General features: G+C 32.3%; 1 protein-coding gene across 1 annotated transcript; it reads right to left on the bottom strand.

The window, feature by feature from the left end:
- Positions 1-9,161: 9,161 nt before the first annotated feature.
- Positions 9,162-18,603, bottom strand: LOC134727730 (fucolectin-like). The gene is made up of 3 exons (XM_063592115.1): positions 18,492-18,603; positions 9,360-9,590; positions 9,162-9,172 (listed from the first exon to the last, which is right to left on the bottom strand). The coding sequence occupies exons 1-3, from the start codon at positions 18,556-18,558 to the stop codon at positions 9,162-9,164; spliced, it is 309 nt and encodes a 102-aa protein (XP_063448185.1). The 5' UTR covers positions 18,559-18,603.
- Between the last annotated feature and the right edge of the window lie 251 nt (positions 18,604-18,854).

Raw genomic sequence — 18,854 nt, 5'->3', positions numbered from 1 at the left:
AAAACTAACGGCCGTATTTCATATACCAAAAAATAAACGGAAAACAAACTTAACTACTTAATTTCAGGCTCTTGTCTAGGGACAGGCACATACTAACATAATGTGGTGGGGTTAAACATGTTAGCAGGGTGTACATCGTTTCGGAGCATATGTTATTACCTTGTTTAATTTGTTCCATCACTCGCTTATAATTCGCTTATAATACGTGTATCATACGTTGCACCTTTTAAAACATTATTTTCAATTGTTTTGTTGTCTCTGGTGGTAGATTTGGGTTCTTAGAGGTGATATAACTCTATAAGCGCATATGCACCCGTTCCAGTGCTCGGATAATACCCTGTTAAATATTCGTTACTTAATCGCTTTTTATATGTTTGTTGTACGTTGCACCTTTTAGAAAAGGATTTTCAATTGTGTTTATATCTCTGGTGGTAATAATGTGTTCTTATAGATGAAATACCCCTATTAGCGCGTATGTACCCGTTCCAGCGCTCGGATTATACCCTGTTACTTATTCGTTCCTTATTCGCTTTTAATGCGCAGGGTATGAGTTGCACCTTGAAATAAATCGTTTTTTAATTGTGTTCATGTCTCTGGTGGTAAAAATGTGTTCTTAGAGATAAAATGACCCTATTAGAGCGCATGTTCCAGTTCCAGCGCTCGGTTAATACCCTGTTGCCTGTTCGTTACCTATTTACTTATAATACGTTTGTTGTACGTTGCACCTTTTATAGAAGGATTTTCAATTGTGTCAATGTCTCTGGTGGTAACAATGTGTTCTAAGAGATGGAATGACCCTATTGGCGCGCATTTACCCGTTCCAGCGCTTGGTTAATACACCGTTACCTATTCGTTACCTTTCCACTTATAATACGTTTGTTGTACGTTGCACCTTTTAGAAAAGGATTTTCAATTGTGTTCATATCTCTGGTGGTAATAACATGTTCTTATAGATGATATACCCCTATTAGCGCGTATGTATCTGTTCCAGCGCTCGGATGATACCCTTTTACTTATTCGTTCCTTTTTCGCTTTTAATGCGCAGGGTAAACGTTGCACCTTGAAATAAATCGTTTTTTAATTGTGTTCATGTCTCTGGTGGTAACAATGCGTTCTTAGAGATAAAATGACCCTATTAGCGCGCATGTACACGTTCCAGCGCTCGGTGAATACCCTGTTACCTATTCGTTACCTTTACGTTACCTATTCGTTACCTATTCGTTACCTTTTCGTTACTTTTTCGTTACCTATTCACTTATAAAACCTTTGTTGTACGTTGCACCTTTTAGAAAAGGATTTTCAATTGTGTCCATGTCTCTGGTGGTATCAATTTGTTCTAATAGATATAATGACCCTATTAGCACGCATGTACCCGTTCCAGCGCTCGGTTAATACCCTGTCACCTATTATTTACCTGTTCGTAACTTATACGCTTTTAATACGTTTGTTGTACGTTGAACCTTTTAGAAACGAATTTTCAATTGTGTTCATATCTCTGGTGGTAATAATGTGTTCTTATAGATGAATACCCCTATTAGCGCGTTTGTACCCTTTTCAGCGCTCGGATAATACCCTGTTGATTATTTGTTCCTTATTCGCTTTTAATGCGCGGGGTAAGTATACGTTGCACCTTTAAATAAATCGTTTTTTTAATTGTGTTCATGTCTCTGGTGGTAGCAATGTGTTCTTAGAGATGAAATTATCTTATTAGCGCGCATGTACTTGTTCCAGCGCTCTGTTAATACCCTGTTACCTAGTCGTTACCTATTCCTTACCTATTCACTTATAATACGTTTGTTGTACGTTGCAACTTTTAGAAACGGATTTTAAATTGTGTCCATGTCTCTGGAGGTAACAATGTGTTTTTAGAGATTAAATGACCCTATTAGCGCGCATGTACCCGTTCCAGCGCTCGGTTAATACACTTTTACCTATTCGTTACCTATTCGTTTCCTATTCACTTATGATATGTTTGTTGTACGTTGCACCTTTTAGAAAATAATTTTCAATTGTGTCCATGTCTCTGATTGTAACAATGTGTTCTTAGAGATGAAATGACCCTATTAGCGCGCATGTACCAATGTCAGAAGATGTAACAAGAGAAAATAAATAAAATGACAACAATACATATATAACAACAGACTACTAGCAGTTAACTGACATGACCTCAATTAAACTAATTAAAAGAATATGTCTCTATGTTATGAATATCAGGTACAATCCCTTCCTTTATGGTTCATACTAACTAATAAAAAAATTATAATGTTATGAATTAAATAAATCTCTAATATCCTTTTATTAGTTTGAAATTATTGTATTTAGCTAGAATTTCTTTAATATTTCTGAAGTTTCTTATATTTATAAACAATTTCATTCCAAAACATGTGTTTTCAACATAAAGTAAAAACAAACTCATCATAGATACCAGGATTAAATTTTGTATTTTCATTTTCTTGATTTCTTTAAAATTCATAAAAGCTAAAACCCCAAAATCTAATTATTTTTCCTTATTTAAAAGTGATAAAATGTTGCAATTTTATCATGTTCTCTAATTAATTTTTACATTTAAATACTTATAAAATCATATATAAATAGTTATAAAACCACCTATTGTTCCTATATAAACATCTATTGATATATTTGTGTTGGCGTTCAAGGAATAGGTAACATATAAAATGTTGGCATTCGAGGAAGGCACCTTTTTTGCATTATTGTCATCTTCAATTAACAATTTATAAACATCATCGACAATTGGGGTTTTGCCAATAGAAATATCCAATCCGTATATAGGACAGAGTGATATTGTCAGTTAAAAGTTAATTCATTAGTAATACACGATTTAATTGAATGTAATATGGTTAGCCCCTTTTGTCATCATTCAATGAGTCAAACAGATAAACAACCCAGGCGTCAACAACACTTCCATATCTCTTAATACGCAAATACCACATACAGAGGCTAAAGAGGGTCCGTTTAATGTTGTGTTCACACGAATTATCCATTACATTGGCAATGGACAAACAAATTAGTGCTGTTTCAAATCATGTCTCATTCAGACCAGAAACATTGGACGAAATAGTCCATTTATTACTCAAAAAGAATGTTAAACGTTTGCTGGTGGACGTTTCGTCCCCGAGGGTATCACCAACCCAGTAGTCAACACATCGGTGTTGACATGAATATCAATAATGTGGTCCTTTTTAATAAATTTCCTGTTTACAAAACTTTGATTTTTTGTAAAACTAAGAATTTCTTATCCCAGACGTGATGTTATGCTATTGTTTCAGAAAAAGGGAGAAGGTTTGGGCCCATTAAAACGTTTAATCCCGCTGCAAATGTTTGCACCTGTCCTAAGTCAGGAATCTGATGTACAGTAGTTGTCGTTTGTTTATGTAATATATACGTGTTTCTCGTTTCTCGTTTTGTTTATATAGATTAGACCGTTGGTTTTCCCGTTTGAATGGTTTTACACTAGTAATTTTGGGGCCCTTTATAGCTTGTTGTTCCGTGTGAGCCAAGGCTCCGTGTTGAAGGCCGTACTTTAACCTATAATGGTTTAATTTTTAAATTGTTATTTGGATGGAGAGTTGTCTCATTGGCACTCACACCACATCTTCCTATATCTATATAGATTACCGTAGCCGTATTTGGCACAACGTTTGGAATTTTGGATCCTCAATGCTCTTCAACTTTGTACTTGTTTGGCTTTATAAATATTTTGATATGAGCGTCACTGATGAGTCTTATGAAGACGAAACGCGCGTCTGGCGTACTAAATTATAATCATGATACCTTTGATAACTATTTAGTATGCTCTCTTGTCACCTCTCGCTTGGATTACGAGAACGCATTGTTGTATTGACTCCCTGTAACATCTATTCAAAGATTACATGGAGCCCAAAACACATCAGCCATGATAACTACAAGGAAGACGATACGACTACATAACACCATCCAGAAGTCTCTCAATTGGCTTCCTGTAACATAATGATGTCAGTATAAACATTGTGTATGTGTTCAAGGCTTTGCACGAGAATACACCAGTTTACCTACAAGAACTCTGTCGTATATAGAAACCAATACGAGCACTTAGTTCTGAAATTGCCATGATTTTAACAACGCCACGTGCATGAACTAAAACAAATGCAGCAGCCTTTCTGTTTAATATTTACCAAGTTATCTACAGAACATCTACAGACCATCCATTTTTTTAACGTTTTTTTTTTTACCTGAAAACTCAATTAATTAGACATGCTTTTCATAGTCATTAAAACAATTTCTTCATCATATAATTTTTGTATTTTTTAGCAATATTTTTTTTTAATTTGTTAACTTACTTTTATTGGTAATTTTAGAATTTTATAAAATATTTTAGAATTTTTAACTGATCTTTATCGGTACAGTTTCAATATCTCCTTAATTTTAAAATGACTATTTTATTAAAATTTTAGTGATTATCAATGCAATATTTTTAAAATCTGTTTGTTTTAGGATTTGATAACATAGGCTTATATTTTATTGTTAATACTTATATATGTGAATGGATATGTGTTGTAAAGTGTTCAGGGTAATTGTAATATCATATAATACGCTTTAATAATAATAATAATAATAATAATAATAATAATGTGATTGGCAAAACTATTATTAAGCAACTTCTGATTTTTTTTTATTTACATTTTTGGCCTCGGTGATTTCTGTTGCTTTGTCTTTTCAAATGATTATTGATTTTGCCGTTTGCATGTACTCTATTTAGTATGATGTGATTTCGTTGATTGCAAATCAACTGTACATTTTTAACTGACAAATAGCTAAAGATAGCACGAAGAAAATAGCCTCTTCATTCGTAAATAGGGAGGCTCTTATTGATCAGCTTGACATTCACAGAAAAAAACCAGTTGTCTTCATCCTTGTTTTTAGTTCTGACGTGTCTCATTGGTATGTGAAATATATTTCCTTATTCCATTTAAATAATTTTTATTAACAGTCACTATTTAAGTGGCAAGTAAAAAACCAAACAATAGTTATATCTTGAGATAACTAGTTGTGGCCAAAACATTAAAAACAGCCAGGGGCTCCTAGATTTGTTTTTCTTTTAAAACTGGTGTTTTTAGCATCCTACAGACAAATTCGTATCAGAAATGTCTACGAATGCATAAAATCTTTTTTGAAACTAAAAACAAATCGAGATATTTTGGTGTAGAAATATTTTGGCGGTTTTCATCATAACAATCATGGTTAAATTGTTTGGTGTAAAAGCTGGCACTTTTCATAAAGTATTTTCATTTCGTAGAAACAACTGTACAATTCAGCATGACCTAAATTGATATGGTTCAATCAGGTTTTTTTCTTTTGAATAACCTTTCTTTGAAATCATACATTTGTGTATTTTTAAGAAATGACTAATATTTTTTCTGTCTATGAAGGAATAACAACAAAAATGTGGTGCTCACTGGATAACCCGCGTAGAGGGTTATTTTAAAGTGTGCACAACATTTTTTATGTAATGTTTTTTACGAGAAAGGTCACGTTGATTTCACTGCATATGAAAAAAATATATCAGCGAATTGTTAACTGGAAGCAAACAATTAAACAAAGTACTGTTCAATATTAAGAAATAAGTAAAAGAAGTTTCACAATAAAAAACAAGCCATTCATTTATGTAAAACAGATGCATCATTTTTTATTTTAATTTGAAGTTTCATATGACTTTGATATTAACGTCGTTTGCATTGTCGTTATTATTTCAGCGGATTTATTTTTCTCACATGTATGTGTACGGAGCCCCGCTAGGGACATACAAAGAAAGTATTTTAATTTTAAGTATTCAAATCGACATGCTTTTATATAAAACATTCGCAATGACATCATACCTGACACTAGAATCCGGTTAATTTCCAATCTACTCATATCATTTTACAAGCCTTATACAGGTACTCCAAGAGAATAATTAACATGTTGTACAAAATTTAAAAGTAGAAAGAAACAAGGCCATGAAGCCTGCACTGACATTTGGCAATACAGTCTATGTTGCTCTATTTTTTCACCACATCCAAAGAAAACCACATATAAAAAATATCGAAAGATTTGCTTTTACTTTAAAACAAATATATACGGTTTACATGGAAAATTTCTTTTCATGATTTCAAAAATTGCATCGATTTTTGGAGATATTTTTTCTTACTATTGCATGGTAATCTAAAACTATCAAAATAAGTTATTACCACGCTTACATATATACTTATATATGACTTCCGAACAAGACTCCAAATGATTGTACTTAGAATACTGGCATGCAATAGTAGGTAGAAGCCAATATTAAAATTCTAGCTATTCACCTGAAGAAGAAACCACGCATCTTTCCAACAGGATGTATTAAGGTAATTTCTTATATATTACCGCATATATTGTGATTAGACCGTGTAAAATGGTAAATTATGTGATAATGAACACGTTCAAGACAAAAGAAGCACATTTTCCCTTCAATATATGGTTGGAAAGAAAGCTAGAAGACAAGCTAACGAAAAAGGATACAAAAGATATCTTTGATTATACTATTTTATACAAACATCATCCCGGACCATTCCTGTGATTCCGGTATAATACGTTATAACCTCCTTTCAAACAAAAATTACATGAATAATAAGATAACACCAGGGTCTATTCCTTTTTTTTTCTTTTTCTGTTTTGTAATTCTTTTACCTATTGTGTTTTGTTAATTTGGTATGACATTGTCTGGCCTTTGATATTTGAATGTTTCCATAGTATTTTCTTACTTTTCCTTGACATAACAATGCGTTTTTGAAGTTGAATAAATCGGTAAAAATCGCTTAGAGATATTAACTTGTGACTTTCAATTTACACCATTACTACACCAGATCTGCATTTTCTTATATTAGAATAAAAGACAATTTCAATGTAGATAAGTTCATTGGACGGTAAAAAATAATGAAGTGTTTTTCATTGATTGGCAGTTGCTCGATAGCGCTGTTCATATTTTTGTTATCTCCGGGTATCAACATGATAGCGACAAAATTACTGGAGAAAAGCTATATTGTTTTTAAGGCTTTTGGAAAACCTCGAAAATAAGATTTAGGTTAACGGTCAAATATTAACGAAAAAGTTAAGCCGCTATATACAAGATATAAATCTACCTTTTCCACTTTCTGAAATAAAAAGCTTTAGTACTCTGGATTCTGTTATTTTGTTAAATTTAAGAGAGGAAAAGTCTTCTTGTTGAACTGTTAGAGTTTTCAGAATTGCACAAATCATCAGACAAAATGACAATCTTTAGCTGATAATATAAACGTTGTGGTCAGAATTAGTTACGAAATTGGATCCATTTTTCTTTTCCATTAAGGTGCAATTCGAGGTCTTGTTGTTGAAGTCTGCAACATAACAGTCTTTCATGATGGCACATTTGTAGGTATAATAAATGTCACTTTTCACAATGGTGCTGCTAAGGGTCACATTATGTCCTGTATAACTATAACCTTGAAATCCACAGGTATAAGGAATCGTAACTAATGGAAAAAATAAACACGTCAATTAATTGTATACTACATATTGTTATCCCTGTTATTATTTTTTAAAGGGGTATTAGTTACGATTCAGAACAATGAAAAATACAATATATTTTTCAACATTCATGGACGCAAAATGTATAAAAAGTAATACGGTATTTGCAGGCAGTGTGCAGCAAGTTCCTCAAAATGATTTAAATAAATATCACTGGAGTATGAGTGACTTGAAAGTCAATATTTCATCCGCATTTTAATCCGTATTCATGTTACCTTTAATTTTTCTGAAGTGAAAGTTTATTCTTTTAAAATGAAATATTGTCAACATTTTAAAACTGAAACACAAAGAATAATAATTGAGTATTAATCCGGCCAGAAAAATACGCATCTATAAAATCGAATCTATGGTTTGAAATACAACTTTAGAAATCGTTATTGTACGAGCGAACATGATTGCTTGTTCATTATGTCTTTCTTAACACACACGAAACATTGAAAGATAATAACCAGTACCAGCATTGTTTACTGTTTGTATCATTTATTTTAATTTGAATATACGTTCTGGTAAGTTATAAATCCAACATGTGAATTGAATGAGATCAATCATGAATTTGACAGCTTACATACAATTAAAAAAAACTATTTTGATCATATTTCCACGTGTTATTGTTGCAAAATTAACATAACAAGAGATCCTCTTTTTGTTTAAGAATGCATTGTCTTGGATCAGTCGTCAGTTGATCTTAGTCGAATATCTATGATAATAAATGAAAGTGATTCAAATCTAATCTTTTTTATATACCCTCAGTGTTTGTGCTTGAGAAAAACATTTATTTATTTTCAATTATACAATATGCAAGCTTCTAAAATATTGAGTTAAATTAGCTTTCCGAACAAACTATCATCACAGCTTTGTCAATGCAATATATGGCAAATGACAAAAAATGACCAGTACAGTTACTTCCAGTGTTCAGCTAAATTGTTTAAAAATCAGTAAAAAACAATGTTAATTTAAGGCGTTTAAAAAATGTAAGATATTGGATGGTTCTATTATAACAAATTACATGATAATATAAAACAAATTAGGAATAGTTTCTTGAAGAATTACCTGAACGTAGATAACGAATAAATGTTCCATGCACTTCAACTTCACATAGTGATAATATATTTGGATCATTGAGCCGTATACGAACATACTGTCCAATCATCTTGTTATAGCATGAAGCATTTAAAAATGCAGTTGGTGCTTGCTGATGATAACACAACTGGATGACACCGTCCTCAAACCAATTGGTTTTGTTTCTACACGGTTTAATCACCTCAATGTCGAAATTCGAAAGTTTCTCAACTGAAAAAAAGGGAACTGAATTTGAAAATATCAACAAAAAAAGTTTGAAAACTAAAAAATGTATATCAAGCCTGAGAGAAATAACCATTGCATTGAATTACCACCCACAATATTAAATATTTTATTAAGTTCAAGGTCTGACAATTTGCTAATAGTTCGTATACAGGTCAAAACGTTGCCCTCACTAAAAAAAATATTATATTGCAATTTGTTCTAAAGTAAGAAATGTTACAAAAGCAATGGCTTTGTAATGTTGGTTGATTGAATAGTGTTTTCCTTACACCGCCTTATGTTTATTTCTTGTCTAAAATAGAATTAAATGATCATCTGTTTACTATATTTGAATTGACAGTGCTTCAATTTATAAAATTATATTGTATTTGCTTCTTAAAACATTTGTAATCGTAAAAAGAAATGACTTGTGCAAAATACCACAAATTCTGTAAATAAAGCCAGATGTATTTTATACTCTTACGATATGTAAAACCTACCACAACAGTCATTTCTGCAAAATATAATTACGTGACTGATGTCATAAATGGCACCAAGATCTACAGCCCACCACGATGGTTCTTCTCCAGACACTGAAGATGTACAAGTAGAGGCTAACGATGTCATCCACTGTACTGTATTTCCATCCACAGCATTATAAGATGGTCTGTAGTAAAGGCCTGAATTTGTTAACTGCTTGGTTGGTTTGTTTCTTGCAACTTCTAATGTATCTAAAATATATATTTGATAAACATGATAAAATACAGTATTAATTAACTAGTTCTAGTATGTTATTGGAATAACTATTATGTAATATGCCTATACAAAAACATAATTGTCAACTCAAATAACATGGGATAACTCGGCCAAAACGGAATAACTACAATGTAATACAATACATGTCAACACAACTTTTTTTGGAATTTAGGATCCTCAATGCTCTTCAACTTTTTACTTGTTTAGCTTTATAAATATTTTGATATGAGCGTCACTGATGAGTCTTATGTAGACAAAACGCGCGTCTGGCGTACTAAATTACAATCCTGGTACCTTTGATAACTTGTACACCACTGGATCGATGCCACTGCTGGTGGACGTTTCGTCCCCGAGGGTATTATCAACCCATTAGTCAACACTCCGGTGTTGACATGAATATCAATAATGTGGTCCTTTTTCTAAATTACCTGTTTACAAAACTTTGAATTTTTCGAAACACTTAGGATTTTCTTATCCCATGCATAGATTACTTTAGCCGTATTTGGCACAAATTTTTGGGATTTTGATCCTCAATGCTCTTCAACTTTTTACATGTTTGGCTTTATTGATATTTTGATATTAGCGTCACTGATGAGTCTTATGTAGACGAAACGCGCGTCTGGCGTACTAAATTATTATCCTGGTACCTTTGATAACTTTTACACCACTGGGTCGATGCCACTGCTGGTAAACGTATCGTCCCCGAGGGTATCATCAGCTAAGTAGTCAACACTCCGGTTTTGACATGAATATCAATAATGTGGTCCTTTTTCTAAATTACCTGTTTACAAAACTTTGAATTTTTCGAAACACTAAGGATTTTCTTATCCCAGGCATAGATAACCTTAGCCGTATTTGGAACAACTTTTTGGAATTTTGGATTCTCAATGCTCTTCAACTTTTTAATTGTTTGGCTTTATAAATAATTTGATACGATCGTCACTGATGAGTCTTATGGACGAAACGCGCGTCTGGCGTACTAAATTATAATCCTGGTACCTTTGATAACTTTTGCTCGACAAATACAGATTTATTTAGTTTTTGATTGACTGTGGTATCCAGTTCAGAATTTTAGAATGTCTCTTCATTTGTAAGCATAACCTTTAATATTTTCTTGGTTTTTTTTCTTCAACACAACACAATCTACCAAGATCATTTGAGATGTGCAATTTCAATTTCCCCGACCGTCATTCCTGTCGACTCTTATACACATATCTTTTGATTGCATTTTATATACGATCGTTTTTACAATTTAAGACAAACAGAATGTGTATTGAAATGTTGTTCATGTTTGCAATAGATGCTTTAATGACAAAAATGTTTGCCGAATAGTTATCAAAGGTACCAGGATTAGAATTTAGTACGCCAGACGCGCGTTTCGTCTACATAAGACTCATCAGTGATGCTCATATCGAAATAGTTATAAACCAAACAAAAACAAAGTGGAAGAGCATTGAGGATCCAAAATTCCAAAAAGTTGTGCCAAATACGGCTAAGGTAATCTATGCCTGGGATAAGAAAATCCTTAGTTTTTCGAAAAATTCAAAGTTTTGTAAACAGGAAATTTATCAAAATGACCACATAATTGATATTCATGTCAACACCGAAGTGCTGACTACTGGGCTGGTGATACACTCGGGGACGATACGTCCACCAGCAGAGGCATCGACCCAGTGGTGTAAATAGTTATCAAAGGTACCAGGATTAGAATTTAGTACGCAGACGCGCGTTTCGTCTACATAAGACTCATCAGTGACGCTCATATCGAAATAGTTATAAACCAAACAAAAACAAAGTGGAAGAGCATTGAGGATCCAAAATTCCAAAAAGTTGTGCCAAATACGGCTAAGGTAATCTATGCCTGGGATAAGAAAATCCTTAGTTTTTCGAAAAATTCAAAGTTTTGTAAACAGGAAATTTATAAAAATGACCACATAATTGATATTCATGTCAACACCGAAGTGCTGACTACTGGGCTGGTGATACCCTCGGGGACGATACGTCCACCAGCAGAGGCATCGACCCAGTGGTGTAAATAGTTATCAAAGGTACCAGGATTATAATTTAGTACGCCAGACGCGCGTTTCGTCTACATAAGACTCATCAGTGACGCTCATATCGAAATAGTTACAAACCAAACAAAAATAAAGTGGAAGAGCATTGAGGATCCAAAATTCCAAAAAGTTGTGCCAAATACGGCTAAGGTAATCTATGCCTGGGATAAGAAAATCCTTAGTTTTTCGAAAAATTCAAAGTTTTGTAAACAGGAAATTTATAAAAATGACCACATAATTGATATTCATGTCAACACCGAAGTGCTGACTACTGGGCTGGTGATACCCTCGGGGACGATACGTCCACCAGCAGAGGCATCGACCCAGTGGTGTAAATAGTTATCAAAGGTACCAGGATTAGAATTTAGTACGCCAGACGCGCGTTTCGTCTACATAAGACTCATCAGTGTTTAAATCATTGAAAATTGTTTTTTTCATTGATTGCTTTAAGTTGAATAAAAATAGTCAATACATTGCTAAGTGGCTTGAAAAGTCAAATCTGATTATCCACTTAATAAAATGCATGTAGAACTATTTTACTACACAAACAAATTAATTTGATCATCATTTAATTATTCAAACCTATATGCTAATAATTGGTGCATTAAGTTTTATATTGATGTTTTTCAATAATTTAATGACTTACAGTGTTCCATATTGATTATGTTGTAATATCGTTTCTTATTTATAGGCAACATCTGTTGTTGAATAGTCATAAATCAATTAAGGAGGCTCTCGGGTAAACAAAAAATCAGCAAAAAAATAAACATTTCGGTTCTTATTAAAAATTTTATTTATTACACTATTAGTTATTACTTTCTAATATGGTTAAAAAATAACCCAGACAGATCGATTTGATTTGGCCACAGATGACTTTAAAAATGTTTAAATCATTGAAAAAGCTCCCAATTATCTGCCTTTGGTGCAAAAATGTTATTTTTTACGTTTAAAATTGAAATATCTTTTTAACTCATCGGTGACCTATAATTCTTGTTATTGTTTCAAACAAGCTGTACATAAACTAAATGATTGTAAAATTTAAGCGAGTTCTTTTCTTTTATTTCGATAGAATTAATATTTCTCCTATTAGTTCAACAGAAAGAAAAGGACATCAACAAAAATGTATGTTTCTTTTAGAGGCAGATTGTGAGCTTAACTGATATTTCTATTTTATATTTCTATAAGGTATAAGATAAAGTTTAATCAAGATAGAAAAAAATAGCAAAATCCTATATAAGAAAAAAAAGTTGATTTAGACCCGCGAGCCCCCTTAAGTTAAAAAAAAATCAGGATTACAAATAAAACCGAGTACTGGAGTGACAAATCGGAAACAGAGTTTATTGAATCGAAATACCTCACGGCTGAAAATTCGTATGAGAACAAAGTAAACAGTATACTTCAATTTTAGCCTTGTCGTAGAGTTTTCCCACGGCGCAGTTTTTTGTAAAATCACGTTAAACTGTGATTTTCGGCTTTTTCATTTTCAAACACGGGAACGCCTATAATAAATTCCCGAATGCAGATTTCATCATTAATATCAGACGAAAGAGTGATGCATCAGCTTTTTTTTTACATCAAACTTTAATATCATATGAACATATCAAATGAGTGATTTGGTCTGTATACTAAGTATAAAGTATATTACATTTCTTATATTTATCACCAATTCTCACAAAAAGGTGGAACAACCAATACTTCAGAGGTTTTGTGTATACAAGTTTGATAGAACATACAAATCAACTTTTACAAGAATGTTTATAAAACTCATCACGTAGCAGTATCACTACTTATTAAATTTTCCCCCAGTAAGTCATGTAACTTTCCTATTTTCCTCTGTCATATGAAATGCAATAAATTTAGTACGCATTTCTCAAGTTTTTTAATAAAAAAAAATTATATATATTTTTATCAATAGTTTTGTTAATGTGTTAATTAAGTACAGATGATAAGGTTCAACATCTTTTTAAGTACTTTTATTCTTGTTTTTTTATTTTAAAGTATAAATTTCAACCCATTGGAACAACTCCGAACAAATTTCAAAACGTTATTGTCAGTGCTAATTCCAATTAATAAGAACGAGTAAAGTAGCTGATATCGTGTTATTAAGCCTTAAAGTTTACATGTCAAAGAAGAAAACATTTTAATGCATTTGAATTAGTGGGGTTAAAAACTTGCGTGTAACGATGAATCAACTTTCTTTAAAACACGTTTCATGACATTACTATGATAACCATGACTGGTATGAAATGTCTTTTCTTGAGGCAAAAGTCATACAAGCTAAGCAATTATGGCATGTCGAGTCATTTGAGCGTGCTGATATTGTTTTAACTGACGCAAGCTTTCAGGCAGACTTTCCAGTGGTGAGTTTACTCTTCATAGATAACTTTAAGTACAAGCCGCTTCAACATTCAGCATGCATTGTTAACTACTTGATGACATTAAAAATAATTTACTTCTGATGCTTCAAATTCATCGGCGCATGATGTTGCTTTTCAAATACTAATAGAACGTCTACATAATGATCTGTTCGCAAAAGAAAGAAAAAAAAACTTCGTTGTCGTATAGTTTGCCAGGTACATTTGTTGACAGAGAATGCATTTCCCGAGAAAAACGCTGTTTACGATCGTTCGAAATTTCACATTATTTCTATCTTTATAATGTTTCTGATAAATATTTTGCCTGGTTAATAGATGACAATTATTTTCAAATGGATACTTATTACAAAGTAAAATCACAAAAATACTGAACTCAGAGGAAAATCAATACGGAAAGTCCATAATCACATGGCAAAATCAAATAACAAAACGCATCAAAAACGAATAGACAAGAACTGTCATATTCCTGACTTTGTACAGGCATTTTCAAATGTAGAAAATGGTGGATTAAACGTGGTTCTATAGCGCTAACCCTCTCTCTTTGATACTAGTCTCAACAAATTCCGTTATATTTACATGATGCGTTAAACAGTCACAATTAATAAAATAGTCAAAATATGGGTACATCAGTCATCATCGCATAACAATTTTAAAAGGGACAATTTAACAGAACACAAAAACATCTTTCTACGAACACATGGATTGACTTGAGAGTCTGACGTCATAAAATTTGTATACGTCACATAAATTTGTCGTTCAATGTGCATACAAACAGTTTTAAAATTTACATAGGCAATGTAAGCATACAGAGTTAAAAAATCAAAAGTATGTAAGAACAAATTACAGAAATAGACCGAGATTTAAACTAGTCCAAAAGTTATATGTAGAATTTATGAAAATCCAAAAATAGTTAATTCCACTACGCGATTGAATGATTTTGACGTTTGTGGCTCAACGTATATAGTAATTCATAATAGAAATATATCATAATGACATATAATAGACCAAAATAATACTGACGGGATCTTTTAAAGTAAAGAGTCACGTAATAAGAACAAAAGAAATACAAACAGTCGCATATACAAAACAAACCACCAAAAAATGAAAGCCAATACACACACATTGACGAGATGTATAAATACCGAACCACGTCAAACGGATATCACATAAAACCATTCAACAGTAAAAGTAATATTAATAATAGAACAAAGACAAATGAAAGAACAGTAAAACATGTTGTTAAGATATCAGTACGCAGAATCTATACATCAAGACCATCGTGTATTATTTGAGAAGTTGATACGGAATATTTATCAGCAAGGTATTGGTACCTTCCGATGAACTTTTTTAGAAAAAGAACGAGACGTTCTTTGACATACCCCTGGTTCATCAACTTTCTACTCAGACACTGATGACACAATGCACTCTTATTTGATACTGAACGGAAATGTATACTTTAGCTGAGTGTGTGAAATTCCTTTTTATTATTCTTCACGTTAAAATGCCATATTTTGATTGGCTGATACGAGTGTTTTAATTTACTCTATCGCATGGCTGAGAGGGTGACATTTTTTTTAATGTTACCCTCTCGTCTAGACCAATAAAAAATCCAGTAACTAGATACAATGCTAAAGTTCTACGTTTTTGCTCACATTTTATAAATTGACTGTCAAAATACAAAAAATACACATGTTGCTTAACTTTTGTTGTTTTTTCTAATACCCGTATAACGTTGTCATGTACATGACGTCATAGAAAATAAATTTGAAAAAAAATTAATCTGTAAAAGACTGTACATGATAATGATAGGACATTCAGTGAAATAAATCAAATAACACATAGCTGAGAGGGTGATAGAGCAGATTGGTACCCCTAGAAAAAGCATTGTCAACATTGGCTTCGCCGCGGTTGACAATGTTTTGTCGGGGTAACAATCAGCTCTATCACCTTCTGAGGGAATGGTCAATATTTTACCAAATGGATGGGCCCGTGCTTTCTCAATATTGTTTCATTAAAAAAGTTAATGCCCATCCCTTTAAATTCTGAAAGAAAGTCCTTGCCCAGCTATGTATATAATGAAAAACCATACACCCCTGATCAGATAAATGGTATTGGTATTGTCAAAAGTCTTTATGTAAAAAGGTACAACAGGTATTGAGATTTGGCCAATAAAAGTAAAATCACAAAAATACTGAACTTAGAGGAAAATCAATTTGGAAAGTCCATAATCACATGGCAAAATCAAATAACAAAACGCATCAAAAACGAATGGACAAGAACTGTCATATTCCTTACTTGATACAGGCATTTAAACTGCTTTAAACCCATAATAAAAAAGTATTTTGTATGATTGCGAATAAGACAAATCTCCACTAAAGGCCAAATATTACACATACATTTACAGCTATAGGTCACCATACGACCTTCAACAAAGCACTTACCGCGTAGTCAGCAACAAATGGCCCAAATTGACAAAGGTTAAATCATTCAAACGAGAAAAACAACGACATAATTAATATACAAAATGATAAAGAACAACAAAAATATAACAGCAGCAAATGACAACAATTGAATAACAGGCTCCTCACTTGGGACAGCCACATACATGTGGCGAGGTTAAAGATTTCAGCGGGTGCCCAATCCTCCCCTTACATCGGACATTGGTATATATAAAAAGAAGATGTGGTTTGATTGCCAATTGAACAACTCTTTATAAGAGACCAAATGACATAGATATTCACAACTATAGGTTACCGCACGACCTTCAACAATTAGCAAATCCCATAACACTTAGGGCGTCAAAGGAACAATAAGGTTTATTTCAAATGGTGATTGATCCAAAATGTCTTTCAAGTCAATTAGAGAGTATAAGAAATGTCTTTGTGCACCTGAAAATAAACAGTGGCTGATAAGAATCGTAGGTACATTATGAATATGCACTATCGCACTACAATGATTTTGATTTACAAGAACATGACGAAATATTTCCAGCTGAATCTTTTCAATATGTATAGACAGTAACGCAATAGTTTGTAGGATCTGTAAGTGAGTGAAGAGGCAGATATAAGAATTATGCTGCCGCCTCTTTTTGTCAATGAACAGATATTGAAAAGTTATTATTCCAGGGGTTGCATCATATTTAATCATGGCAGTTATGTTTATTCTTAATATGGTCTTTTCCTCAGTTGTCAAATATGATGATTTGTGATCGTAGACTGGAGGCGTTTCTTTTAACAAAGACAGTTTTTACTTATTCACGAAATATGCAACTTTTGATTTATTGGATCTCTGATTTCTGATACAACAACAGCAGCTGCTGTAGTATATATATGTTTATATATAGAACATACGAACAATCACATATTTTGTTGTTAAACTTTTTTAAAAGTGCAGTCATAACTGATGATTACTGATGGTACCCTCTGTCCTTACACTTTACTCGTTTTATTATGATGATTACTGAGGGTGCCCTCTGTCCTTACATCTAACTCGTTTTGTTATAATATTTTTAAAAGCATAGACATTTATTAAGTTAATTTTCAGGTCATTATTTAAGAGAATGTTTAAGTTGCCCTTCAGAAAAGTTACTCTTTTTTTTTTTAATTAAAACCCCTCGACGTTTAACAACCAACCATTACATATAAATCAACAAGATGTCTTTCTGCTAAAATTTAATCATGAGCATGCACTACGAACCTTATTTAATTAGTAGGTGTTGTTACGTAAGGCTTCCGAGCATTTCACATTAAACAGGAAATTAACGTATAAGAGCAGAGCTATATTTATTGTAACACGATTCAATGTATTCATAAAAGTAATGTTTATTTTACATTAAAAAAATACAGAAACAGAACGTTTTGAGTAAAATGGCGAAATGAAAAGTTTTTGTCAGCTGAGAATATATATAAAAGGGTGGATTAGAACCGTTATTTTTCTAATGTAAATGCTGTTAGCAATGTTTTTAATATTTCAGCTAGGTTTTTTTGTTGTCTTGGCAGTAGTTTTAAAAAAAAAGCTACGAGATGTTATAATAACCCTAAACTCTCAACAACAACAGTTCAGCAAAGAAAGATAATAAGGATAAATATTATATCAAACATTTAGTGTATGAATACTTAAATCTGTGAATTATATGGTTCCTAAGCATATGTTGACACTTGCTTACATAAAGTTAAACTTTGTTCTGATGGTTTTAAATGTCTTGTTTTGAACTTTTTTAATATCTTGTGTGTACCACTTTGAGTCTCTAATGCAATGAAGTCGCAATTATATTTAGTATTTCAACTCAGTACATATGTACCTTAAAGTAAAACAATTCAAATCAATAATAATTGATAAAATGCACCATAATTATTATCCCAAAAAATCATATTCTTTCATTAATAAGATGATGTTATTAAATTCATACAGACAGATTACAACATAAACTAAATAATGAATAACGTACCACTTTCAGCAACTAAAAAGCAGAAAAAGATCCATAAAGAGAAAATCATATTATACAACATGTTCATGCTGTGCTCCACTCTCACTAAACTGATTGTTACACCGATTGAAAGTCAGCGTTTACTGAATTAAGATAAACACCTTTATTATCGGTTACATATTCTAAACGTAGACGCTGCGTAATCAAGTAGCAGAAACAATGTCATAATCACTGTAGATATTTCCGATAATCAATGTGTATAAAGTATGAAGGAGTAATTTTTACTTGTTTGTGAGTGACTTAGTCCAGTCTCGATTACATGTAATATTGCAGATAAACAGAATAAAAAGTAAAATCACAAAAATACTGAACTCAGAGGAAAAT

This window comes from Mytilus trossulus, chromosome 8 (genome assembly GCF_036588685.1).
Source record: "Mytilus trossulus isolate FHL-02 chromosome 8, PNRI_Mtr1.1.1.hap1, whole genome shotgun sequence".
Classification (NCBI taxonomy): domain Eukaryota; kingdom Metazoa; phylum Mollusca; class Bivalvia; order Mytilida; family Mytilidae; genus Mytilus; species Mytilus trossulus.
The sequence above is the reverse complement of the archived record's forward strand: the minus strand, read 5'-3'. Positions and strand labels throughout refer to the sequence as shown.